At 39.7% G+C, this 26,983-nt stretch overlaps 2 protein-coding genes across 7 annotated transcripts in view; one reads left to right on the forward strand and one right to left on the reverse strand.

Moving 5' to 3' along the window:
* Nucleotides 1-7,419, reverse strand: part of RMDN1 (regulator of microtubule dynamics 1) — a 37,003-nt gene extending 29,584 nt beyond the window's left edge. For 2 of the 3 annotated variants that reach the window (XM_032609929.1, XM_032609928.1), the window contains exon 1: nucleotides 7,157-7,419. In XM_032609929.1, the coding sequence (XP_032465820.1) occupies nucleotides 7,157-7,285 (129 nt within the window). In that variant the 5' untranslated portion in view covers nucleotides 7,286-7,419. Of the gene's footprint in view, nucleotides 1-5,733; nucleotides 5,773-7,156 lie in introns of all 3 variants that reach the window. The other variant, XM_032609931.1, reaches the window with a different exon arrangement.
* A 67-nt stretch (nucleotides 7,420-7,486) lies between these two features.
* CPNE3 (copine 3) overlaps nucleotides 7,487-26,983 on the forward strand; it is a 51,766-nt gene continuing 32,269 nt past the window's right edge. The window contains exons 1-2 of one of the 4 annotated variants that reach the window (XM_032609879.1): nucleotides 7,487-7,636; nucleotides 13,263-13,560. In XM_032609879.1, coding sequence (XP_032465770.1) covers nucleotides 7,631-7,636; nucleotides 13,263-13,560 — 304 coding nt within the window. In that variant the 5' untranslated portion in view covers nucleotides 7,487-7,630. The other 3 variants (XM_032609880.1, XM_032609881.1, XM_032609882.1) reach the window with 3 other exon arrangements.

The raw sequence follows: 26,983 nt of genomic DNA on the forward strand, positions 1-26,983 counted from the left end.
CACTTCAGAAAATAAACAAATCACAAAGGAAGAGAGCAAAAGCAGAGGAAAGGAACAAAAGAATTACAAAACAACCAAAAAACAATTAACAAAATGGCAATAGTAAATCCATACCTATCAGTAATTACTTTAAATGTAAACGGACCAAATTCTCCAACCAAAAGACACAGAGTCGTTGAATGGATTAAAAAAAAAAAGAATGAAAAAAACAGACTCAACTATATGCTGCCTACAACGAAAACAATTCAGCTTTAAGGACACACAAAGACTGAAAATGAAGAATGAAGGGATGGTAAAAATATTCCATGCAAATGGAAACCAAAAGGAAGTTGGGGTAGCTGTGTCAGACAAAACAGACATTAAGATAAAGACTGGGGCTTCCCTGGTGGCGCAGTGGTTGAGAATCTGCCTGCGAATGCAGGGGACACGGGTTCGAGCCCTGGTCTGGGAAGATCCCGCATGCCGCGGAGCAACTGGGCCCGTGAGCCACAATTACTGAGCCTGCGCATCTGGAGCCTGTGCTCCACAGAGAAGAGAGGCAACGATAGTGAGAGGCCCACGCACGGCGATGAAGAGTGGACCCCGCTTGCCACAACTAGAGAAAGCCCTCACACAGAAAAGAAGACCCAACACAGCCATAAATAAATTAATTAATTAAAAAAAAATTTAAAAACACATTTGTTAAAAAAAAAAAAAAGATGTAAAAGTATTTAAAAAAAAAAAAAATCACCAACACACAGGAACAAAGCAGCCGGAAAAAAAAAAAAAAAAAGATAAAGACTGTAATAAGAAACAAAGAATGTCATTATATGACGATAAAGGGCTAAATCCAACAAGACAATATAAGGTTTGTAAATATGAATCCAACATAGGAGGACCTAAATATATAAAGCAATTATCAACAGATCTAAACACAGAAATAGGTGGCAATATAATAGTAGTAAGGGACTTCAATACCCCACTTTCATCAATGGATAGATCATCCAGAAAGAAAATCAATAAGGAAACACTGGCCTCAAACAACATGTTTAACCAGATGGACTTAATGGGCATATATAAAACATGCCATCCCAAAGCAACAGAATATACAAGCGTATAGGAAACATTCTCCAGGACAGATCATAATGTTAGGTCAAAAAATAAGTCTTAATAAATTTAAGAAGATTAAAATCATATCACACATTTTTTCTAACCACAATGGTATGAAACTAGAAATCAATTCCAAGAAGAAAATTCACATATATACGAAGATTAAACAACATGCTACTGTACAACCAATGCTTCAAAGAAGAAATGATGAGAAATTTTTTTAAAAAACACCTTGAAAAAACTGAAAATGGCAATACAGCACACCAAAACCTGTAGGATATAGCAAAAGCAGTTCTAAGAGGGAAGTTCATAGTGATAAATGCCTATGTTAACAAACATGAAAGATTTCAATTAAACAACTCACTTTACACCTCATGGAGCTGGGAAAAAAAAAAAAGAAAAACAAACAAAACCCAAAATTAGCGGAAGGAAGGAAATAACTAAAATCAGAGGGGGAACAAATGAAATAGAGACTAAAAAGACAAGAGAAATGATCAATAAAATGAAGACCCGGGTTTGTTTGTTTGTTTTTTTCTTTTAAGGTACACAAAATAGATAAACATTTAGCTAGATTCACCAAGTGAAAAAGAGAGGACTCAAATAAATAAAATTATAAATGCAAGAGGAGACAGCACAACCAATACCACAGAAGTACAAAGGACCATAAGAGTCTACTACAAACAATTATACACCGACAAATTGAACAAACTAGAAGAAATGGATAAATTCCAAACATACAACCTATCATGATACAACATATCATGAAGAAATAGAAAATCTGAACAGACCAATTACCAATTGAGGCAATTGAATCAGTAATCAAAAGCCTCCCAACAAAGAATGGCCTAGGACTAGATGGATTCAATGGTGAATTCTATCAAACATTTAAGGAATGAATACCAATGCTTCTCAAACTCTTTCAAAAATAGAAGAGGAAAAACTTCCAAACTCATTTTATGAGGCTAGCATTACCCTAATACCAAAGTCAGAAAAGAACATTACAAGATAAAAAAAAGTACAGGCCAATATCCCTGATGAACATAGATGCAAAAATCTTCAACAGAATTAGCAAATGAAATTCAATAATACATTAAAAGAATCATAAGTCAAAATCAAGTGGGATTTATTTTAGGGATGCAAGGATGGTTTAACATCTGCAAATCAATCTGATTCACCATATTAACAAAATGAATGCCAAAAACCATATGATCATCTCAATAGATGCAGAAAAAGCATTTGTCAAAATTCAGTATCTATTTATGATAAAATTCTGAACAAAGAGGGTATAGAGGGAATGTACCTCAATGTAATAAAGGCCATAAATGACAAACCCATGGCTAACATCACAGTCAATAGTGTAAAGCTGAAAGCTTCTCCTCTAAGATGAGAAACAAGACAAGGATACCCTCTCTTGCCACTTTTATTCAGTATAGTATTGGAAGTCCTAGCCAGAGCAATTAGGCAAGAAAAAAAAAAGGTGTGGGGCATACAAATTGGAAAGAAGTAAAATTATCAGTACATGCAGATGACATGACGGCATACACAGAAAACCCTAAAGACTCCACAAAAAAAACTGTTAGAAATAATATACGAATTAAGTAAAGTTGCAGCATATAAAATCAACATACAAAAAATGTTTTTATATACTAATAACAAACTATTAAAAATAGAAGTTGAGAAAATAATCCCATTTACAGTTACGCCAAAAAGAATAAAACACCTAGGAATAAATTTAACCAAGGAGGTGAAAGACCTGTACACTGAAAACTATAAGACACTGATGAAAGAAATTGAAGAGGACATAATGGAAAGATATTCCATGCTCATGGTTTAGAGGAATTAATATTGTTAAAAGGTCCATACTACCCAAAGCAATCTTTAGGTTCAGTACAATCCTTATAAAAATTCCAATGGTGTTTTCCACAGAAATAGAACAATCCTAAGGTTTTTATGGAATTACAAAAGACCCCAAATAGCCAAAGCAATCCTGAGAAAAAAAGAGCAAAGCTGGAGGCATCATGTTCCCTGATTTCAAACTAAATTATAAACCTATAGTGATCAAAACAGTATGGTATTCACATAAAAAACAGACACATAGATCAATGAAACAGAGTAGAGAGCCCAGAAATAACCCCACGCCTATGTTGTCAGTAATTATTGACAAAGGAGTCAAGAATATATAATGGGGGAAGAACAGTCTTTTTGGTGTTGGAAAAACTGGACAGCCACATGCAAAAGAATGAAACTGGACCACTACCTTATACTCCATACACAAAAATTAACTCAAAATGGATTAAAGACTTCATTGTAAGACCTGAAACCATAAAACTCCTAGAAGGAAACATAGGGGTAAGCTCCACGACACTGGTCTTGGCAATGACTTTGAATTTGACACCAAAAACAAAGACAACAAAAGCAAAAACAAACAAGTGGGACTTCATCAAACTGAAATGTTTCTGCGCAGCAAAGGAAACAATGAACAAAATGAAAAGGCACCCTACCAAAAGGGAAAAAATATTTGCAAATCATATATCTGATAAGGGGTTAGTATCTAAAATATATTAAGAACTCATACAACTCAACAGCAAAAAAACAAACATCTAATTAAAAAAATGGGTAGAGGATCTGAAGAAACATTTTTCCAAAGAAGACATACAGAGAGCCAAGAGGTACATGAAAAGGTACTCAACATCACTAATCACCAGGGAAGTACAAATCAGAACCATAATGAAATCTCACCTCACACCTGTTAGAATGGCCATTATCAAAAAGACAAGATATAACCAGTGCTGGAGAGGATTTGAGAAAAGGGCACTCTGTGCGCCATTGTTGGGAATGTAAATTGGTGCAGCCACTATGGAAAACAGTATGGTGGTTCTTCCAAAAATTGAAAATAGAACATCAATATGATCCACTGATTCCACTTCTGGGTATTTATCCAAAGGAAACAAAAACACTAACTTGAAAAAATATATGCACCCCATGTTGCACTGCAATATTATTTACAATGGCCAAGACATGAAAGCAACCTAAGTGTCCATCAATGAATGAACAACAACAAAATGATACACACACAAAATGGAATATTATTCAACCATTGGAAAAAAAAGAAATCTTGCCATTTGCAACAACATGGACCTTGAGGGCATTAGGCTAAGTGAAATAAATGAGAGAGAAAAAGACAAATACAGTATGATCTAACTTATATGTGGAATCTAAAAAAAAAATCCAAACTCATATACAAGAGCTTGGTGGTTGCCAGAGGCAAGGGAAGAGGGGCTGGGGGTGTGTGGAAGAGGTAGGTGAAATGGGTGAAGGTGGACAAACTTCCAGTTATAAAATAAATACATCTTGAGGATATAATGTACAGCACGGTGACTATAATTAATAATACTGTATTGTATATGTGAAAGTTGCTGAGAGAAGAAATCTTAAAAGTTCTCATCACCAGAAAAAAATTGTAACTATGTGTGGAGATTGATATTAACTAGCCTTATTGTGGTGATCATTTCACAATATATACAAATACAAATACTGAATCATCATGTTGTACACCTGAAACTAATACATGTCAATTATCTCTCAATTTAAAAATAAATAAAATAAAATGGCCCTCAATGAGCCCTGCTTTCTACTATTCACTCCCTTGTGCAATCCCCTCCCCTTAAATGTAGACTGAACTTACTGACTCCCTTGTAAGAAACAGAATATGCAGAAGTGAAAAGATGTTACTTCTAAGATTAGGTTATAAAAAGACTGTGGCTTCCATCTTTGATACTCTCTCATGTGTTCCTTCTGAATGCATGCCTGCCATGGGGGAATCTAGCTACTGTGTCTTGAGGCAGCCCTGAGAAGAAGCCCTCCTGGTGAGTAACAGAGGCCTGCCTACAGGCACATGATGAGCTTGGAAGCAGAATTTTCCCTTTACCCTCAAGTTGAGCCTTGGCAGGAGTCCTTAGCAACTGACCAGGCTGATTCAACCTTATGAGAGATCTTCAGCTAGAGGCACCCAGATAAATCTCATGTGGATTCCTAATCAACAGAAACCATGAGATAATAAACGTTTGTTGCTTTAAGACATTTTGCTTTGTGATAATTTATTATCAATAATAGATAACTAATAAACTGGTACTTGCCTAACTTTTCAGCCTTGGTTTATTTCAGTTTACTCTTCCACTCCAGGCTTCAGTCATACTTTCAGTTCCCCAAAAATGCCACCTTTTCTTACCTCAAAGCCTCATGCTACTCTCTCTACAGGCATATTCCTTTGTCCTCATCTTCCCTTTATCAAGTCTTCATATCACATCTCTAACCGCTTACACACTTTCCCTTTTCCCTTTAAGATCAGATTAGGTGTAATTTTGCTTCCCTTTTCCTAACACTTAGCATTCATTACATTTACTCAATAACTACCTTTCCTTCTGTCAGATCAGTGACAAAAGGGTTGTTTCTCACGTTCAATATACCCCCAGAGCTTAGAATAGTCTTGCTCATAGTAAGCACTCAGTACAAATTCGCTGAAAAATAAACGTTCAGAAATGAGTGTTTTGTAGTGTAGATTACAAATTGAAAAAGACAGAAAAATGAAGTCTGAGCTACTCAAAAGTAGCCCCCAATCTCTGCAAACCCCTGGGGAATAAATACCTCAAACTCAACTTATTGACATCAAGCAGGGAGGAAGGTCTAGGAAAAACAGAAATGATAAGGCAATGAAAACACATGAAAAATTGGAAATCTGGTAATAATAAATAGCTCCACCTCCCTAAAAATTCAATATACTTAGAGGGAGGAAAGAATTTTCATTATTGCCTTTGGCTTAGAGCAGAGTTTTATTACCTACAAGTCTCTCTAGTATCTCGTTACTGTGATTTTTTTCTGTCCTTTTCTATCTTGCTTCTCTAGTTTTCAGTTTTTTAGCACAATGGCCATATGCAGCTCATGTGCTCTGTAGATACTCGGAGTATCTGGAGATACATCTTTCTAGCTGTGTGACTTGGATACATTATTTAAGCTTATTTCAGTTTCCTCTTCTAAAAAAATGGATAAAATAACAGTTCTTATCTCATAGGGTGCATGGACACATTTCAGTACACAATTAAACCAGGTAATGCTTAACACAATGCCTGGTTATAGTAAGCCTTCAATAAATTTTATTATTATCTAATAATAGTGGATCATTCCACTAAAATGAAATTTTTAACTCACCAAAGCTCTAATTTGGAAACTTGAGGCTAGTTTCATACTTAGTACTCCTCCCATTCCTCTGCTCATATCATCTAACATCAACCCATCTGGCTATAAGCTCTTCCAAGGAAAGGAATCAAGCCTTACTGTCTTTCAACCCTCCCCCACCCCACAACTCTGAACACATAGCAGGCAGTCAAAAATGTATATTTAAAATAATTTAAAATAATGAAGCACCTAGTTCAAATGATATATATCCAATGCACACCCTCACCCTTCAATCCCCTTTCAGAGATAAACCTAGGCCAATCAGTCTAACAGAAATGTGAAAATTGGGATGACAAGCTAACATCCCAACATCCTTTCTTAAAGTTATGCAGATGAAACAAGAAACCCAAAAATAATTTTTAAACCTAAATAGTGCATAAATCTCTGGTTCTGAGCCGTAGGAATTTTCAAGATCACACCGCAACCTTCCCAAAGTCCTGTAGACTGACATCCTCAGGTGCTATTACCGTACCTGGCCGTCACCGAAAGTTAAAATTATCTCACAGAGGTCAAGGTCTTTTTCCCCCCTACAGTTCTCCTTGCGTTTACACAGGAAAGACAGGCATAAGGCAGATTCTCCGGAGTGATGGGAGGGGCTGGGGGGGACTCACTCTTCCTCCGACCCCAGTTTTCAGAGAGGAACTGGGCTTGCGAAAGGGAGAGGACCTGTCCTTCGCGGTCACCGGGAGAGCTCCAGGCACACCAGGCCCCGAACTCCTTCCTCAGTTCACCACATACCCTAAGGTGACACGGGGCCACCGAGCCTGAAGAAGGAAGGGGCCGCCGGAGCCCAGCCGGTAGGGGAGGAAAGCGGGAGCCAGGACGGCGAGGGTACCTCAGCGTCGCGGAGTCGCCAAAGAACGCACTGCTCCCTGCTGCCAGCAGCACCCGTCGGGAACCGAGGTCCCGGGGCAGCGCTACGTCCTAAAGGAAGAGAGCGCCAGAGTCGCAAGGCTAGCGCCATGATCCGCAGCTCGCAGGCCTGACCCCTCACCCCTTTGGCTTCTACGAAGCGGGGCAGAGCGAAAGGCGCCACAGTCCCTCCACAGAGAGCAGCGTCGGCCGGCTTTCGGCCCCGCTCCTCTTCCTCTCCCCAGCTTCCGGTCCACGGTTTCTGGGGGCGGGAAATACCTCGATTGGGCGGGACTTAGTGGCCTTGCTGCGCCTGCGCCGAGTGGACTGGGGCAGGGAGATAACGCCCTTCGGGCTGCTGGCTTTTGGCCGTCCTGGGGGTCTGTTTTGGCTTTGACTAAAGGATAGATCACCAGAACAGACTTGAAAGCTCTGAAACAGACCCAAGGATTTCCGTATGCAAGTAAATAATGATTTGTTATTTATAATTCTCTGCTGCCTTCAAAGGTGGGGAGACTCCTGGTACTGGAGGGTCCTTTTAGGAAATAAACGCTTGTTAGAATTAAACTGTTCTACATAAAGAAGGGAATGGAAGAGATTGAGAGACTGGAGGGGGAGTTTCTCGGGGAGAAGGGAAAAGCCAGAGACGGGCAAAGAATGACCAGCCCACAGTGATCCAACAAGAAAGACTAGGGAGAGGAGGCCTCTTGACAGAAGGTTGATGACGTTGTATGCTTTGGGATGTGTCGTATAAAACCCCTGGCTTCCCCTCAGAATATTCAGTAAGGTCGGTATTGCTTTTTCACTGGACTGGAATTCTTTTGGAGAGGATGAAGAGGTTTTGAAGCCTACTTCAGATTTGATGTGGGAGAAAACACAAGCTACAAACCTACTATATGGATTATATGAAATTTTTTTATGGGCAATAAGGGAAGATAGTTAAAGTTTTTTAAAAAATAGTTTACATTTATGTAGTACTTTCAATACTATGTAGTGAATTAACAAACACTTTTATTTCATTTGATCTTCCCAATGACCTTGTGAAGTAAGTGGTATCCCAAGTTAATAAACAAGTGAACTATAGCTCAAAGAGATTTATTCACCAAGGTTACCTAGCTGGTAGGTTTTGGTAGAAGACTAGAATCCATGTCTTCTAACAATAAGTCCAATGCTTCTTCTATTGATTGCTCCTTCCACCACTTCCCGTTAAATCAACCATATTTCTTTAGGATTACATCAGTGATATCCCTATTTTCTTTATTTTTAACATATATTTTAAAAGATATATAGATCCTCTTCCAAACTTTCTTTTTTTACATATTTCTACTGGTAGTTTTCTCAGTATTGCTAAATAATATGTTTATACCACTGAATGCCATCATAATCCTGAGATTGAGTTTCTAATATTTCAGCCAGAGTAAAATTTTAATTAAAATTTTCATTTTGAAAAAAAATTTAGATCCTTAGGAAAGTTGTAGGAAATCCCATATATTCTTCACCTAGATTCATCCATTGTTAACATATTGCCACATTTTCTTTATCTTTCTTTACATATAATATGCATATTCTATTCCTATTATCATTTTCTGTTGTTGAACCTTTTTAGAATAGATTACAGATATCATGACTCTTCCTGCCCAGAAACAAAGATGTTCTCTTATTTAGTCCCAGTACAGTTACCAAATTCAGGAAATTGAAATTGATAGAATACTATTATTTAATATACAAGTTTTGCTTATTGTCCCAATGCTGTCCTTTATAACAACCATTTTTTCCCCAACTCGTTTCAAATCCTGATTATGTGTTGCATTTAATTGTCCTGTTTCTTTAGTCTCTTTAAGTCTGTAGTATTTCTCTCTTGGCTCCAGGCACAGTATCTTTTCTTGCCTCCCATGAGCCTCAGACTTCCCTATGTGATATTGTTTCTTTCAGGATTCCTTCCCATTTCACTACCTTAGCACTCTCCCCCTTCCCCCTACCCCACTCCACTATTCCTGACCCAGCTAATTCCTATTCACCTTTCAGCTCTCAGTCCAAACGTTACTTCCTCAGAGAAATTTTTCTTGATTCCCTGTAATATATTTTCATTTTCTTTATAGCTCTAAGCACATTTTATAATTTCATTTTTATATTTGTGATTATTTGTCAATCGAGTATATTTTAGAGGTAGAGTTGATAAGAATTAGTAATGTGTGCCTTCACTGTACTATAAACTCAATGACATGTCTGCTTTTGCCTATAACAGGGCCTGGCACAATTTCTTCATTCACTAATGAAATATATTTTGCTTATCTATAATATGCCTGGTATTCTTCTAGATGTGAATTCCTAGCGGAGCATATATTCCAGTTGGGGAAAGATAGTAAGCAAGGTAAATGATATAATAAATCATAAAAGATATAATAAATGATGATAAATGTTGAAAAAGGAGATAAAGCAGAAAGGGGTATAGAGTGTATTTCTGCATAGGCATTACAGTTTTAAATAGGGTGGTGGCCACAGAAGAACTCACTAAGGGGGAAGAGGGAATGAGCCATGAAAATATCTGGGGGCAGAGCATATTATGGCAAGTGAAATGAAAGTGCAAAGGCAAGTGGCATTTCCTCTGAACATAAGTCCGCTCTAGATTGAGTGAGCAAGAAGGAGACTCTTAAGGTCTTGAGTGACCTTAAGAGATAAGGTCAGAGAGGAGATGGGGACCAAGTAATGCAGGACCTTGTAGGCAATTGTAAGGACTTTGGTTTTCGTTCTTTGTATGATCATGTGGGACACAGTCTAATTTACATTTTAATTAGATCCTTATGACTGTTTTGTAAATAGACTGAAGGGGAGCAGGAAGGGAAGCAGTTACTGGGTATTACAGAAATGTAGAAAGAAATAGAGGTGACTCAGGCTAGGCTGGAAAATAGGAGTAGTCAGAATCCAGGTGTATTTTGAAGGTAGAGTTGACAGGATTAGCCAACACAGTGGACCAGTCAGGGTGGGGTATGAGTGAGGCAAAGATGTCTCCAAGTGTTTTGGCCCAAACAACTGGAAGAAGCTTTGCCATTACTTGAGATAAAGAGGACTGTGGGAGATACGGATTTGGAAAGGAAGATCAGGAGGGTTTACTTGTACATTGAAATTTGAAATGATTATTAGGCATCTGTGGTAGCCAGCCTTCAAGATGGCCCCCAGTGGTTCTTACCTCCTGGATTTACTCCTTTGTGGGATTCCCTCTGACATTAGATGTAGGCTTGTCTATTTGACCAGTAGAATACTGCAAATGTGATGGTATATGACTTCTGAGGCTAAATCATAAAACTCACGAAGCTTCTCCCTTGATCTCTCAGACTGTTTGCCTTGGGGGAAGCCAGAGGCCATGCCATTAGGGTACTCAAGCAGCTCTAGTAAGAGGTACACGTTGGAGAGGGAACCAAGGTCTCCCACCAACAAAGAGCACTACTGTTAACATGTGAGTAAGCCACCTTGGAAGTAGATCCTCCAGCCCCATAAGATGACTGCAACTCTGCATAATACCTGATTGCAACTCTTATGAGAGATGATAAGCCAGAACCCAGCTAAGCCACTCTGAAATTCCTGAAACAAAGAAGCTGTATATAATAAATGACTACTTAGTTGTAAGTCCCTAAGTTTGGTATAATCTGTTATGGAACAGTAGATAACTAATACAACTCACAAGTAGGGAGTTGGAATCTAGAATTTCAGGATTTGGAAATTTGGGAGCCTTCAGAATATAGATGGATTTCAAAGCTGTAAGGCTAGATGAGGTAACTAAAGGTGTGGATGAAGACAGAAAAAAGAAAAGTCAAGAACTAAACCCTGGGGTACTCCAGTGTAAGAACTGGGAATATGAGGATCAAAAAGCAAAGGAGATAAAAAGGAACAACCAGTGAGGTAGAAGAACGCCAAGAGACTATTTTGTGAATATCTCATTCATTTTAGCATCCCTTTAAATCTCCACCAGGTGTTAAGTCCCATGCCTATTTGTTCTTTGTTTCTAGAACCTTATTATGCCTGATACATAGTATGCATTCAGTATGTGTTGAATAAATGGGCGAATGAATAAGTACAAAAGTAGAATGGAATTTAGACTATAGTTTGAGGAAAATGAATAAGTACATTGAATAGCTATGGCACTGTCTATTTAATTGAGAGATTGCTTATTGGGTACTAAAAGTACAAAACCATTTCATTGACTCTACTCCCTATTTTAGTGGAGACAAAGGTGATGAAAATTGGGTATTGATACTATGTATTCTGGAAATTTTGAAACTTGTAACTAAATTAGTGGTACCTGAGGACCTTCGCTTTAATGTAAAAACAGAATCAAAATAAAACAAAAAGGTTATTTTTACCAACCATTAGTAAAAACAAAATAAAACACTTCTCTTTCCTCCCTACTATGTTCCAACCACAAAGGCCTTGTTTCTGTTCCTGCAGTTTGCTAAGTCTATTCCTGCCTTTGTCCCTGCTATCATTCCTCTGCCTTCAGATCTTTGCAGGACTGGGTCTTTCTTATTTTTCAGTTCTCACATAAAATATCACCACCTTTTTTTTTTTTTTTTTGCGGTACCCGGGCCTCTCACTGTTGTGGCCTCTACCGTTGCGGAGCACAGGCTCTGGACGCGCAGCCTCAGCTGCCATGGCTCACGGGCCCAGCCGCTCCACGGCATGTGGGATCTTCCCAGACCGGGGCACGAAACCGTGTACCCTGCATCGGCAGGCGGACTCTCAACCACTGCGCCACTAGGGAAGGCTAAAATATCACCACCTTTGAGAGACCTGCCCTGTCTGAAAAGTTTCTTATTATCCCCAAGTCCCTTTCTGTCACCTTACCCTGTATTACTTTCCTCATGGTACTGTGAACAATAATCAATATCAAGGTTGCAATGAACAAAGAGCTTTATTCGGGGGTCTTAGTAATTGCAATTTGGGAGATACAGACTTGAGTAAAACCGGAAGAGTGTTTCTGGAAAGAGAAAGAGACAGGGGCTTATAAAGGCAGAAACTACGAGGTGGTTAAAGTTGTCTGGCAAGAATTATGGTTGATTCTGATGCAGAAAAGAAGATACTTGTTCTTAATGGATAGGCTATCACAAGGGTCTAATAAGTATCTTGATTTTCATGAACATTGGGCAGATGTTCTGGATGTGCCTATTAAGATTCCACCTGAGCTGAGATGTACATGAGTCACACTTCCTCAGTGGACTCCTGGCTCCATTTTAGAAAGCTCTTTTAGCAATACTGACTCCATTTTGATTTTCCTTTCACAGTACTTATGGCTATCTGAAATCATTTTGCTTCTTTTTAATAACTTATTATTTGTTCTCCCTCTAGGGTAGAAGCTTCTGTCTGTCACTGTCTTTATCACAAGTCTCTATGGAACAATGTTTATAGAACAATGTTTGGCACATAACAGGCACCCAGGAGGTGTTGAATAAAGGAATGAATCTTCACTTGCACTGATACGATTACTTAAAAGTGTTTACTTTGCATTTTTTTGGATTAAAAGTTTGGCTTAGAAAAGTCTATATTTCTTCTTTGGTTCATTTTTCCATTTCTTCTGTAATTAAAAAAGTTATCTTTTGCCCATTTTTAAGGGCAATTATACTTAAGATACTAACCCTTGTTTTTGAATGTCAGGTTTGTGGCAAATATTTTTTCCCATGTGTTTGCCTGTTGATTTTGTCCCTGTTTTTTGGGACAGAAATTCAAACTTCAAGCAGTCAGATGGAGCAATATTTTCTGTAGTAGTTTAATCTCAAGCAGCATCAAGTCGCAGTCAAGTGGGGCACTTAGAGGTTACTCTGAATCTGGGCAAATAGGCTAATTACTTAGCTATCAAATCTCCAGTTAGTCATATTTTTCTCACTTGTGAAATGGGGATAATGGCACTAATCCGTTACAAAATCGTGAGGATTAAATGAAATTAAGAATATCAAATGACTCCGATAGTTGCACATTGAAAGCGCTCTAGATAAGAATGGTTAGTAGTTAGCATTTCACTACTTTCATGCTGAAGCTGGTTCTTTCCTGGTTCAGCTTGTGGTATAAATTTTCTCAAATATAACTTCTTTTATTTTCAGGAACTTATTTTGGTGCACCAAATAACTTACTTAAACGCCTTAAGTAAACTTGGAGTTTTCGGTAAGCGAGCGATCTACTTACTACCCCTGAAGCATCAACCTACAGGAACAGATCAGTGTCTACGAGCTCTGGGCAGGCAGTGGCCGGGATGGGCGGAGCCGGCCTCAGCCCTGCCCCGCCCCTCCCCTCAGCCGGATCCACCCCAGGTTTCCGTGAATCCCAGGCGGCCGGGAGGTTCCGCGGTGTGTGCCTGCCTGGTCTCTACCTTGGAGCGACTTCTACACCTTAGACGGAGAAGTGAGTGCGGACTTCTTTCTGTTTCGGTCCCGGAGTGGCGGGCCACCCGCAACCCACCGATCCCCTGGGGCAGGAGAAGAGTCCGGGTCGGGAGAATCGGGCCCGCAGGCTCCGCGCGACTCGGCCCGCCCTGACCTCGCGCTGTAAGTGCATCCTGGGCTACGCGCGGCCAGGGACAGGCCGGGGCGCGCGGGGCCTCTGGATCCGCTGGACCCGAGATCGGCGGCCTGCCGAGACCCGGGGTTGCCCCGCGCCTCCCGGTGTAGCCAGAGTTCCGGGCTCAGCTCCGGGCCGCGAGACGCCTCTTGGACCTGGTGCTAGTGCACCTGGGCGGGCGGTGCCCGGGATCCTCCAGGCGGGGAGTCAGGCCTGCGGCCCAGGGAAGGGAGACACGCCCAGAAATTGCCGCAGCTCCTAGCTCGGAGAGGTAACTGGGTCACGCGTCCCTCTCTGCCTTAGCGAATACCCAGAGGAATGGGGTGGGCCTCAGAGTAGGCGATGGTTTCAGGGGAAGCTGCTAGGTAGGTGGAGTGGGCAAAGGTGATTCTTGATTTTGGTGTAAAGCAGGAGGTTGCGAGATGGCGTAACCTAGCGGCTCCAGTTCAGGCTCCAGCTACGAATTTCTTCTGTTTGGGGCTCACCGCAACCAGGGGCGTGGAGGAAGTGCGGTTACATTAGTTTTGCAGTGCCGGAACCTCTGGGAGACCGAGCAAGCCTACCACTGACGTTGTGCTTGATGATGATCCACAATTTTTGCTTATCCTTGGTGTTATCTTTTCGTGGCTGCCTCTATAACTGATAATCAAATAGAAGGAAGGGCGGGACTGGACGCAGTGAGTATTGATTACAGTATCCCACAAGCACTGTCCGACAACTTTTATATGTTAGCTCATTTAGTGCTCACAGCCGCCAACTTAAGTGGTATTGCTATTCCATTTCATACTCGAGGAAACTCAGATTGAATAATTTACCAAACTGCACAAATGGTAAGTGGTAGCATTAGAGTTGAAATTAACATCTGTATGATTTCTGAGCACAGGCTTTATGGCTTAATGTAAAGAACATTATTACTCTTTGGGATAAGATGGATACCTAGGTATGAGATCTATACGTTGAGATTTGTTAGCTGTATGACCTTGGGCAGGTTACTTAATCTTTTAGGGCCTGTTTCTGCATTTGTAAAATGGAGATAAAATACCTCCTATGTCATAGGGTTGTTATAAAGATTAAAAAAGATCATTTTTGGACTACACTTAGCAAAGTGTCAGGCACATAGTGGTAAGCTATATATAGCTACATATATCCTGCTGTTGTCATTAATTGAGGACAGCAAACTCCAGCTCTTAGTGCTGCCAGCTAGAGCCAAACACAATTTGTGTGGGCCTAGAGCATAGGTAGAGGGAGGCAGAAAAGGATAAGAAAAGAATGGAGAACTGAGAACAGATGACATGTATGATGGCAATTATAGGCACATCAATAGATTAATCTATGGTACCCAGGGCCACTCTTTTGCCTTTGTGAGAATTTTTAATAAGGCAGTTCCTTTTAGCTGATGAATTGGAGAAATGCATCCCACTCTGGGCTGAAAACATTCTGAGAGGTAGGTGTCTGGGACTGGACCATGCTGAGGCTCTCTGCCTCTGAGGGGGAGCTGCATTTCAGCACTGCACAGCATTCAGCACGGTGCCTGGCATAACCCCACAGTCAAGTGTGCAGTTCTCTTTCAGGATTTCTTCTCTCAGATTGAGCCCCTAAGAAAGGAGGACAGGAGATTTTAGGACGGGGGAAACAAAATGGTTTTTTGCCTTTTAAGGGTTGCTTAATGACTGAACACCTCTCCTAATTTTACCTATAGCTGTGAACACTTTATAGACAATGGTCTTCATTTCCACATAAATTTAAGGCAATCTAAGTATTACGTATTTTTATATACTCTTTACAGTGGTATCACTCTTGCCCTGAATATTTCCTTTGTAGCCTTGGTTCAGATACCCAATTCATACTGTACCCTAACTCCTGTCAATTTTTGGTATAGCTTTAGACATAGTGTTCCTTGCCCTCTTTCTTTCTTGGTGATTGCTGTGCTTTTTTCTTACTATTAGAGTTTTCTTTTCTCTTTCTTTTTCAAAACTTTCTTTAGCCAGTGATGTATTATGTTAGAAAGTATGCCTGTCAGCAAAACCAAGAGAGTTAGTGTAGGATGTGAAATATGATTAAATAACATTTGACCTTCAAGGGTTTGTGACTAGCCACCACTGCTCATCAAAAGCATGATCTTTTAGGTGGATCTTTTAGCAGGGATAAATACTACTTTCATTGGTGGCACTCAACAAGTTTGAAGAGTCCAAACTTGGCCATTCCTTTAATGTACCCATTATTACCTACAGGCCAGCTTCCTTCCCACCAATATTTTCCCTTTCTGTTCTTACTTACCTTATAAGGATTGCTAATCGGGTTAAAGTCCAAACAATTAGGTAGAATACTTGGTAGAAGATTTATTAAAAGACTGGCTAGAAGGAGGTTTAAATTAGCACCTAAAAGTAAAGTATCATAGATTTTATTTGACTACATTATTTAAGTTTCTAATATGATGATCGAAGGCAGACATTATGTATATGTTTTATTTATTTATTCAATTGAAGTATTACAATATGATGAAGTGCTACTAAATTGAAGTACTACAATACTATGTTAGTTCTAGGTGCAACAGTGATTTGATATTTTTATACTTTACAGAATGATCACCACTCTACTTTTTGATAAGATTATGATAACTACATTTAAGCCAGTTATGCTGGTTTAAATATATTTGAGGAAGCTGTGGGGGCAGGGTATTGGGATTCTTTTGGAGAGACTGTTTATTCTTTTAATATATAACAGCTTATGAGTATGCAATCATAATTTTTAAAAAGACATTAAAATAGTCAATGTAATAGTCAAATTTACCAATATAAATTAGATGGATAGCATACTAACACTGTTTCTCCATGAAAAATGTGACATACTGCCTATTAATCTTGGCAAATAATTTTGAAATATCCTCTTACCAAGTGGATGTATTATGTCTGGTTCCTGTGAAAATTACCAAAGCAGCAGTGTGGTTGCAATATGCATTGTCATCAGGCTACTTGAATACTCTGAGCATTTAGTTTACCATGCCTCTAGACCCTAAGGTGATAGTAGATGTTAAAATAGATATCTGCAACTGTAAGGAGAAATTTATCTGCTCCCTCTCCCCGCTTTCTTGGTATTTGGCTTACTTTATAAAAATACACAACTTAAATACATATGACACTCTCTATATTAGACAAACAACTGTTAGATTTAATATTTTCAGTTATTTCAACTGAAAGCAAATATGTAAATTACATCTTAAGAGCAAAGGGTTTCTTTAGAGATTCTGCGTTCCTGGTCCACAGGAAGAACACCCCTTGAGCGATCCATGCAGGAAGCTCACCCAAACCTCCAACTTTCCAACAGGTCATTTCACTATCAGGGCCTTTATCGCATGGCTTCATAATGCACTGCTTGTTAGACACAATCTCACTTATCCACACCCCAAGTTTAAGCTTTTGTCTTCCCTAGAAACACTTAATGGAAAAACCAATGTACAATCTGCTTAGGGGTCAGAATTTTTTAAAAAGAAGGGAAAATTTTAAAAAGTATTTTTCAATGGTATTGTCAAAATAAGTCGATAAAATACTAAAATGACACTCCACCTTCAATACTTCTTGCTCCCCTTCTGTGCTTTGTTTTTCTCTTTAGCCCTTACCATCACGTATCATACTATATATCTCCCTACAGTGTAACCACATGAGGGCAGGGATATTTGTCTGTTTTGTTCATTGTTGACTCCTAATCCCTTAGAACAGTGTCTGACACACAGGCATTCTGTAAGTATTTGTTGAATGAGTGTTGAGTGAATGAATAGTACTGTTAAACTGTTCATGATTGGGAAATATAAAGCGATTTGCCAGAAAGTTAAAAACAGCTGGAATGTGTATGCTAAGCAACCATAAAATGAATATTCTTGAAATCAGGAAGTATATAAACATCTCAACAATTCTTTCTCAACATACACACTTTTAAACCCTGAGGACAAACCAAGCTTTTAAACTCTGTAATTGTTGCAGTTTTAAGTGGAAAGAATTTTCATGTCATTGTTCACCATGAACTAGAGAGGAGCATGTAGTATTAAAATGTGAAATGCCTGTCTTGCCCAATTAGATAGTACATGTGCCCAGCTGAGAAGAGGAGGGAGCCAAGTTTTAGAAAGCATTCTTTCAGAGTTGGGCATAGTTGGATAATAAGGATAGGTGAGACGTTCTGATTTCTGGTCCAACATCTGGGAGATTACAGAAGGTGGGAAGTTCTTAAAATGCCCTGAGGGGAATGAGAACCCCAAGGGAATTCAATCTGAGCAGGTTGCTGTGCCTTAATATAATGTCTAACTGCCTGCTGCACAGCTGGCCAGCAGATTTACTGAGTCTTTATTGTAACTTAACAAAATTTTCAATTGAGCATCCTGGAATTTTCTCCTAGGGGATGCAGCTCTGATTTTTATCAAGGCAGTTTTTGGTAAAAGATGATTCACTTAAGTAGGTGAGGTATGTACTGTGTAGCTAACTCTGCCAAGATGCATGTTTCGTAAGGTGAGGCAATACTGAGATATTGTCACTTTTTTTGCACAGACTCCGGATGCGCAGGCTCAGCAGCCACGGCCCACGGGCCCAGCCGCTCCGCGGCATGTGAGATCCCCCCGGACCGGGGCACGAACCCATGTCCCCTGCACCGGCAGTCCAACTCTCAACCACTGTGCCACCAGGGAAGCCCACTGCTTTTAACTCTTATTAACACATCACTCAGTGCACCTATGATGAACTGTTCATTTGATACGCTTGAAAATATAATCAGTTACATTTCTAAAATGTATATACAGCAGCCAAGGGATTAGTAAAGCAGTATAACCTGAAACACATGTTAAGTAAATTCTGTAGCCTGCTATGAATCATAGAACAGGTGAGATTTCATAGAGAAATCAAGGAAGGGGCCTTAGTTGATTGCTTACTTTGTAGCAATGAGGACAGGGTAGAACTGCACTTACTCCTTGTGTTCAAGGAAAGAAAAGAGTGATCAAGTGTCAACACTTTCATATTAACTCCTGCTGTCTCCAATTCTGCATGTTCAGGTATCAGCAATAGATTTATTTAGATTTTGTTCAGTATAACTGAAGAATCTGGAAATTCATTTAAAAAACACACGGTGGCCAAAAGCTGATCCCCTTTGCTGCCATGATATGAATTGAGAGTTTAATAATGTGAAATTCCATGGATGGTAGTAAAATTTACTTCCTTACTATGCTGCATGTACCTAATAGACTGGGCCCTCTGTTTTGTTTGTTGATATGCATTATTTTTTCCAGTCATGTTGGGTTGGGGGGTTGAATAACAATTTCAAGCAAAGGTACCTCCTTCAGTGGGAGAGTAACTGAATAAATATTTTTTTCAGATACAACTTTTTCAATAGTGGGAGATAGAGGCTGAGTTTGGAAAACTTTATCCTTTTCCTTCTATTTCTCTCCTTGGTTATTATAAACTTTCTCTTCCCCCCTTTTAAAAAGTTTTTTTTCCTACTCCTTAACTACCAGTTCCTAAACAAGTGTCATGTTCACTGTAATTAAATTAAGGTCATAGAACACTAACTGGAAGCAGCCTTACAGGTTAAAGTGATTGACTCACTCTTAGATTTAACGATTGAAAAACCCTGAGGCCTAGAGAAGCTGCAGCATTTACCCACCTATGGTGTGACTGACACAGAACTGTAGTCCAGTTTTTCTGACTCCTGAGCCAGTGACCTCTTGTGGTCCCTTTTGCACGTTGAAAAGAAAGCATGCCCCTTTCTCTGTTTTTTGTGCTTCTGTATTTGACCTAATTCCCTATGCCCATCTCTAGTATCCCATGGTTGAGATTAAGTAACAATGTGGGCATCACTGTCTTCTGAATACTGGTCAAACCTAGTGTAATTTTCTTTATTGTAAGCTTTTCGATACCAGAGTCTTGGATATTAAGTGTGGTGTATTCCTGAGAATTAGTTTTGCTCCCTTAAGATGGTCTAGCAGTGTGCTCAGAGAACACTGAGATCCAGTGACCCCCATGTAGATCTGTGTGTGTGGAGACTGTCTAGCACAGAGCAAATACTTTCTTAGCCTTAAGTAATTTACAATCTAATGGGCTCTCTTGAAGAGGAACTGCTATGATGTAAATATAAACCATTCAGCTCTTATTCTGGTTACACTTGTTTAAGAAAGATAGTGATATGGGCTTCCCCGGTGGTGCAGTGGTTGAGAGTTCACCTGCTGATGCAGGGGACACGGGTTCGTGCCCCAGTCCGGGAGGATCCCACATGCCGCGGAGCGGCTGGGCCCGTGAGCCATGGCCGCTGAGCCTGCGCGTCAAGGCCACAACAGTGAGAGGCCCGCATACTGCATAAAAAAAAAAAAAAAGATAGTGATAGTTATGGTATAAATATTAATCTTGTAATTTTTAAGATCCTATTCATTAAGTTGTATCAGGCTGAATATAACATTTGATATACTAAGTAAAAAGTCATAAGGAAATTAATTAGAAAATATTGCTGTTATACTAAGTAATGATTAATTAGACGCTTTAGTGCCCTCAGGGCATTCTGGCATGAGGGGAAAAAAACCTGGGTTCTTGCCCCGGCCTTGCCACTTATTAGCTTGTTTATGTTGGGTAACTAATTTAACCTTTTTGGAGAAATTCATTTTTTTAATAGACACTATGCATTGTTTTGAAAATTAACAATGTGCTGAAAATTATGAACATGTTTTGGGGCAATCCAGATATTTTCATGCTTAGTATTATAGTTATAGCTATGATGTATTGACCTCTTACCATATGGTAGTACTCCTTAGCCTGGCCAATTCTCTAGGATTTTTTGGTAAAGCACAGAATATAATATATTATTTGGAAGCACTTTGAAAATTGCAAAAAGCAAACCCCAAAATTATCCAGATGTATGGAAGTAACTATCTTTCCTTTTCCTCTTTCCTCTCTTTCTCTGTTCCCACACTCTCTACCTTTAAGTTTAAGGGGAAAGAAAATCCAGTAGCAAGTGACAATATGAATGCAAATTCATTTGTAATGGAATATACTTTTAATCCTCGGTTTCTGAGGATTAAAAACCTCTGAGGGGCTTCCCTGGTGGCGCACTGGTTGAGAGTCTGCCTGCCGATGCAGGGGACGCGGGTTCGTGCCCTGGTCTGGGAAGATCCCACATGCTGCGGAGCGGCTGGGCCCGTGAGCCATGGCCACTGAGCTTGCACGTCCGGAGCCTGTGCTCCGCAACGGGAGAGGCCACAACAGTGAGAGGCCCACGTACCGCAAAAACACAACAGAACAAAACAAAACCTCTGAGGCCTTTTGTGGCTCTCTGTCTGCACCATACAGTTTTATACTTCTATGTATACAGAGATAGCTAGGTATTTATTTCGCCTTTTTTTTTTTGCATCCCTCCACCCTCTGTATTTACAACGCATAGAAGATATTCAGTGTTGAGCGATTGGATCACCTGGTACACTTATAATGCGCACTAAGGTCTTCTATTGTATCATGCCCCTCACCCCCATCCTTAGCATAGTAATGGGTATAGAGTAACCTCTTAATATATACACCTGTTGGTTTGACTTGGGACTTACAAGTAGTGTAGCAGCTCTTGGATTTACTGACATATTACCCTTTTCCCACTTTTTTTAGGAGGGGGATACCTATTACTGTTGTAAGCCACACAATTTGAGAAACACTGTAGGCATGTACTGCTGATGTTGCTGGGCCGCATTCCAGCTGCCCCAGGGGTACCCCAGCTCGCTTTCAGTGGAGGTCATGCAGGACACACTATGGATAGCAATTAGTGAGTCATGGTATTAGAACCAGAAGAAACCTTTGAGCACATTTTAATATTGCCAAACTTCTCATTTTGTAGCTAAAGACTGGTATTTACTAAAGGCATTGGTGGATGGGCACCGACTTTTCCCTCCCAACTGTTTTAGGGCAAATAATGAGTCATTGTCACTGGTCACTGGTCCCCATGCAGCAACTATGAAGTAGCTCAGATAAATAAACTCTACTGAGAGAATTTAGGACAATTACACTTATGTATAGTCAAGGCTGACTACTTTGGCAAATTCATTTTGTGTAAATCCCAGAGGTTCTTTTATTATTATTTCAAGAAGATTTTTATGAACAAGGATGAAAAAAGTGCTTTGAGTCTTACTATTTAATAATAGGCCATCAATGCTGAGACAGTCAATTAAAATATTTGACTACAATAAAATAATAATTGCTACAATTCGTAGTGTGTCGTATATGCTGAGCATGCTACAGTCCTGTCATTATCAGAGGTAGCTGCTTAGGTAGGCTGGGGCAGATGTAGACAGAGCCATAAATTCTAGGTGTAGCTGATTGGACTAGGGTACACCCTGGGCAGCCAGTAATGATTTTTTTTTGTTTTGTTTTGTTTTTGCGGTATGTGGGCCTCTCACTGTTGTGGCCTCTCCTGTTGCGGAGCACAGGCTCCGGACACGCAGACTCAGCGGCCATGGCTCACGGGCCCAGCTGCTCCGCGGCATGTGGGATCTTCCCGGACCAGGGCACGAACCCGTGTCCCCTGCATCGGCAGGCAGACAATCAACCACTGCGCCACCAGGGAAGCCCTGATTTTTTTTTTTTTAATTAAAAGTGATAAAATCATAATGTGAATTGAAAGAAAATGGCAGTGGGAATACCAGTTGGGAGACTATTATAGTAGGCAGGTGAGAGCTACAGAAGACATGACATAGTTGTGACTGTGGGTATAGGGAAGGTTCTGCACCTCCACATTGGAGAGATTTGGGGTTATAGTAGGCAGAATCTCCTTTACTGAAGAGATCTAAGGAGTGAGTCTAAGGGAAGATGGGAAAAGAGGAAGCAGACAGGACTTGAGGATTTTCAGCTAGGGCATGGGAATAACCATATGCCTTAAATTTCACACATGAGATCCTACTTCAGATATTAGGTCTTAATTTTTAATTTCTTTGAATTATCTGTGTTATGTTGATTCAGGAAAGTTAGGGTGACTGGGAGAATGGTTCATACGCTTTCTAGGGGTTAATTGCATTTAGAAACCGAACAATTCTCCAGTAAGTAATCTATACAGTAGAGAAGCTGTTGTCTAATCCTAGAGGCTATTTCTGTCTTTTCTCTCCATCATCCTGCTCTTTGAGGAGTGAAATACATAGAATTGCTCTTTAGTTGCACATGCATTCCTCTGCCTGGCCACTCATCCCAGCCAAATCTCCTATTTTCCATACTAAAGGGTATAAAACATTTGTTTTGTTTTCTTCCATCATAAAAGAATACCTATTGCTCTTTTAAAAACTGGATATTTTAATATAATAAAAATTATCCTGTGCTGGGTAATTACTTAGAAAGGAAATGAAAAGAAAATCTTCATAAATGTGGCTATTAAGAACATTTCAGACCCAAGTGTTTATGTAATTTCTTCCATTTGCCATTCAGCCATAATGGGTTTCTAGATAAAAACGATGCTGCCCTAAGAGTCATTTTCTGGGGGGGGTTGCTGCTAATAGAGGAAATTTGTGTCCAGCTACAATGCAGTAATGTAACTGTCAGCAATTTACTAAATAATCAGGTGTGCCTGGCACGTTATTTTTGTAGCTCTTGTATGAGCATGTTTAAGGAAAAAAGATAATGCTCTTCTGATGTGTTGTGTCTCTTTGCTATGAGACTGACATTACACATAGGTATTATCTTCATTCTCTGTTCCCCATCCTTGGAAATTTGAGGGCTTTCTGGCTGCTAGTAGAGAATTCTTTACAAGTTGTTTTGTGGGAGCCTTAGAGGTCCTTGCTCATTCTAAGTCCCTCCGCAAGATACTGCATTATCCATGCAGCTTATGAGACTCTAAACTACCTTATGCAAAAGAAAAAAAATTATACAATTAACATTTATTCCATAGATTCTGTGTTAAATATGAAAAGCAAGATGCCTGGCACATGTCAGATTCGTGAATTCACTTGCAGTGTCTTTATTTTTACTGATGAGGAAATCTAGGTTCTGAAAGTAACCTATAGGAGGTCACACAGCTAGCGCCAGATGCAGGAATCGACCCACGTGTGTATTGCTCCAAATTTGATATTGTTCTGTACTGTAGTAATCTGTTACTATTAATGCAGCAGTAACTCAAACAAGGGACTTGGTGCGGGTTGGAATAATTGGGAAACATGGAATGGAATAATAAAAAATGTGAAACATGGGATAGATAGGAGAGGATCAGACCCTGGAGGCAGGTAGTCTTAAAATAAAAAAAAAAATAAATAATAATGATAAAACAACTTTTACCATGTTCTAGTCACTGTTTAAATATATTAATTCATTTAGTCCTTACAATAACCCTATGAACAGTTATTATTTTCATTTTGTAGATGAGGAAACGGAGAGGTTAAGCTCTTGCCTAAGGTCACACGTTAAGCCAGTGGTGGGATCCCAATGAGAACTCAGCAGTCTGATTCCAGAGCCTATGAAATGAGGCAATGAAGAGGAAGGGGCCAATCAAGGGAGGATGCTTCAGGGCTGAAAACAGTAGATGTAAAATAGAGTAAAAGTAATTGTGCATAGGGACAGGGATGAAAGATATAGGTTTGGGAGTACCTTATGCCAAGTGGATGGCTGAAGCCTTGAGAGGGGTCAGGTCAAAGAAGTAAAGGTAGCCAAAGGTCAGGAGGTGACAGAGCCTAAAGGGATGCTCACAGTTTCTTGTATGGGAGGGGAAGAGGTACTAGTCAAAGGCACAGAAGAGGAGAATTAGGCATGCACAGTCTAAAGGAAGAAGAGATTGAGGATGAGGCCCCAGTGTCAATATGCCAGAGACTTCATGGATGTGCATAGCTTCAAAGTCCCTGGACCATTGTCTCTGTGCTTTTGAGTTTTGAGGTATCTCCCCTTTCCTACTAGTTTCTTCTTGCCTCTTATTATATTTTTAGCACTTTTTCTTTTTTCATAAATCAAAGTGAGAAAGAATGGTGATTGTATTCACACTATTATTGCAAATACCTCTAGTATTGTATATATTTCAGAAAATAAATAACTAATGTTCTGAATTAAATTGGTGGAAGACATGCTAATTTTGGTAAATTCTGTATTTTGCGTATTACTGGATAAAGAGACTTTCTTTATATGTTGGAGTGTTCTAAATTCCAAGATATAATTAGAAGAGGTTTGACACAAGTGACATTTTATTTTGAATTTTATTTATTTTTTTATACAGCAGGTTCTTATTAGTTATCCATTTTATACATATCAGTGTATACATGTCAATCCCAATCTCCCAATTCATCACACCACCACCACCACCACCACCTGCCGCTTTCCCCACTTGGTGTCCATATGTTTGTTCTCTACATCTGTGTCTCAATTTCTGCTCTGCAAACTGGTTCATCTGTACCATTTTTCTAGGTTCCATGTATATGCGTTAGTATACGATATTTGTTTTTCTCTTTCTGACTTCACTCTGTGTGACAGTCTCTAGATTCATCCACGTCTCTATAAATGACCCAATTTTGTTCCTTTTTATGGCTGAGTAATATTCCATTGTATATATGTACCACATCTTCTTTATCCATTTGTCTGTTGAATTTATTTTATTTACTTTTATTTTATTTTAAAATAAACCATTTCATCCTGTTATCCCCAGTTTGAGAACTTGCAGTAGTGCCTTATTACACGCCTACTGAGTCCTTCAGCCTGGCTCTCAGGACACTCTAAACTTGCCCCGCTTTCTGTCTTGCGTGGCTTTCCCTGACACAGATGCTCGCTTCTCTTGTCTTGTTCTTTCCTGTCCCTGTGCTGTTTCCCTCTTCACCTGTTTAAATGAGATTTCAAAGCCTGGGCAGTGTCAGTCTCACCTGCACTCTTAGTACTGTTAATTCTCCTCTGTCTGCTTTATTGATTTCTCCTTGACCTTAGTATCTTTCGTACAGGTTGTCAGTACTGTGTATTTTACCACTTAATAATTTTGGTGCGTGTAAAGTGGCCAAAAAAAAAAAAATCTGACTTCATAGTAAAAGGCCATAGTAGTTTTAGTCTTACTACAACATCCCTACATAGGGAATTTAGGAAGCAAATTGGGAATTTGTGAAGTTTGTTGCTTATTAGGAAATAATTCTCTTCTCAGGTGAAGGGACATACGTATATCATGGCTTTTAAAAGGAATTTTTAGCTACTAAGACTACAAAACCTACCTTATTATTCTGTTTAATTTAGGAATCTTAAATGCTAGTATTGCATTTTTTGACACACATTGAGGATTGCTGCTGTTTTTAGAGTCTAACAGAGTATTTAGTTTCTATAAGATATGAGTTGTTTTTTGACACTGCCTAAGAGCTCTTCTCATAGTGATCCTTATTATTTCAGAACTGATCACACATTTTGTACAGCACAGAAATCCTGTTTGAATCTAACAAGATGATGAGTAGATTTGTTCCTGTAGTCCCTGTCAGCTAAATCTCAGAGTGGAAGACAAGGGCACTAACTGCTTACTCCACATTCTAAGGATGTTGCCAGCAGCTCTAGGGGAGGAGGTACCTTTCTGCCTCCAGAACCTGCAACCTCCACTTTGCTTTAGACAGGTGGCTAAGTGGACTTCCAGCTGGGGCATGTAATGTCTGCTTCCTCTTCTTGGTGACACCTGCAGGCCCTTTCTTTCCCTGGGTTCAGGAAGGAAAGTAGCTGACCCTCAACACTGCATCATCTCTTAGGGCCAGCCCCCAGCTAATCCTCTGTCTCCCCAGTCCTCTTCATATAATGATTGGAGGTTGGGGCGAGGAGGGCTGAGTGAAAGTTAGGCTGACTCTGGTCTTTCTTAGCAAGTCTTGATGAAAGATGAGCCATGCCTATTTGCTGGATGCTCTCTGTAGAATGGTGGGTTTGTCAACCTTGTCTGCACATGGAAATCATCCAAGGAGCCGATGCCCAGGTTGCACCCTAAACCAATTAGATTACATCTCTTTGTGTGGGACACCAGCATCAGTGGCTTTGAAAGCTCCCCAGGTGATTCCAAAAGCAGCAAAGCTTGAGAACCACTGCTGTAAAATGTGCGGGGATGGGGTGAGGAGAGGAGGGGTGTTTGGGGTCTTTTATTCCCCAGGCTTGGGTCTTAGCCAAAATTTCCTTGAAAATGGCAAATATCTTACTCAGTATCTTGTCAGATAAACAAAGATAAAATTAAGGTTGAGGTTTAATCTGTTTTGTTTTGTAGCAGAAGGCTATGTTTAGAAGAAGGATCAAGATTATACTTGGACTTTTCTGAATGGTAAAATTTGTAGTGATGAAAAGATTAATATGTCTTT

This window comes from Phocoena sinus, chromosome 17 (assembly GCF_008692025.1).
Source record: "Phocoena sinus isolate mPhoSin1 chromosome 17, mPhoSin1.pri, whole genome shotgun sequence".
NCBI lineage: Eukaryota > Metazoa > Chordata > Mammalia > Artiodactyla > Phocoenidae > Phocoena > Phocoena sinus.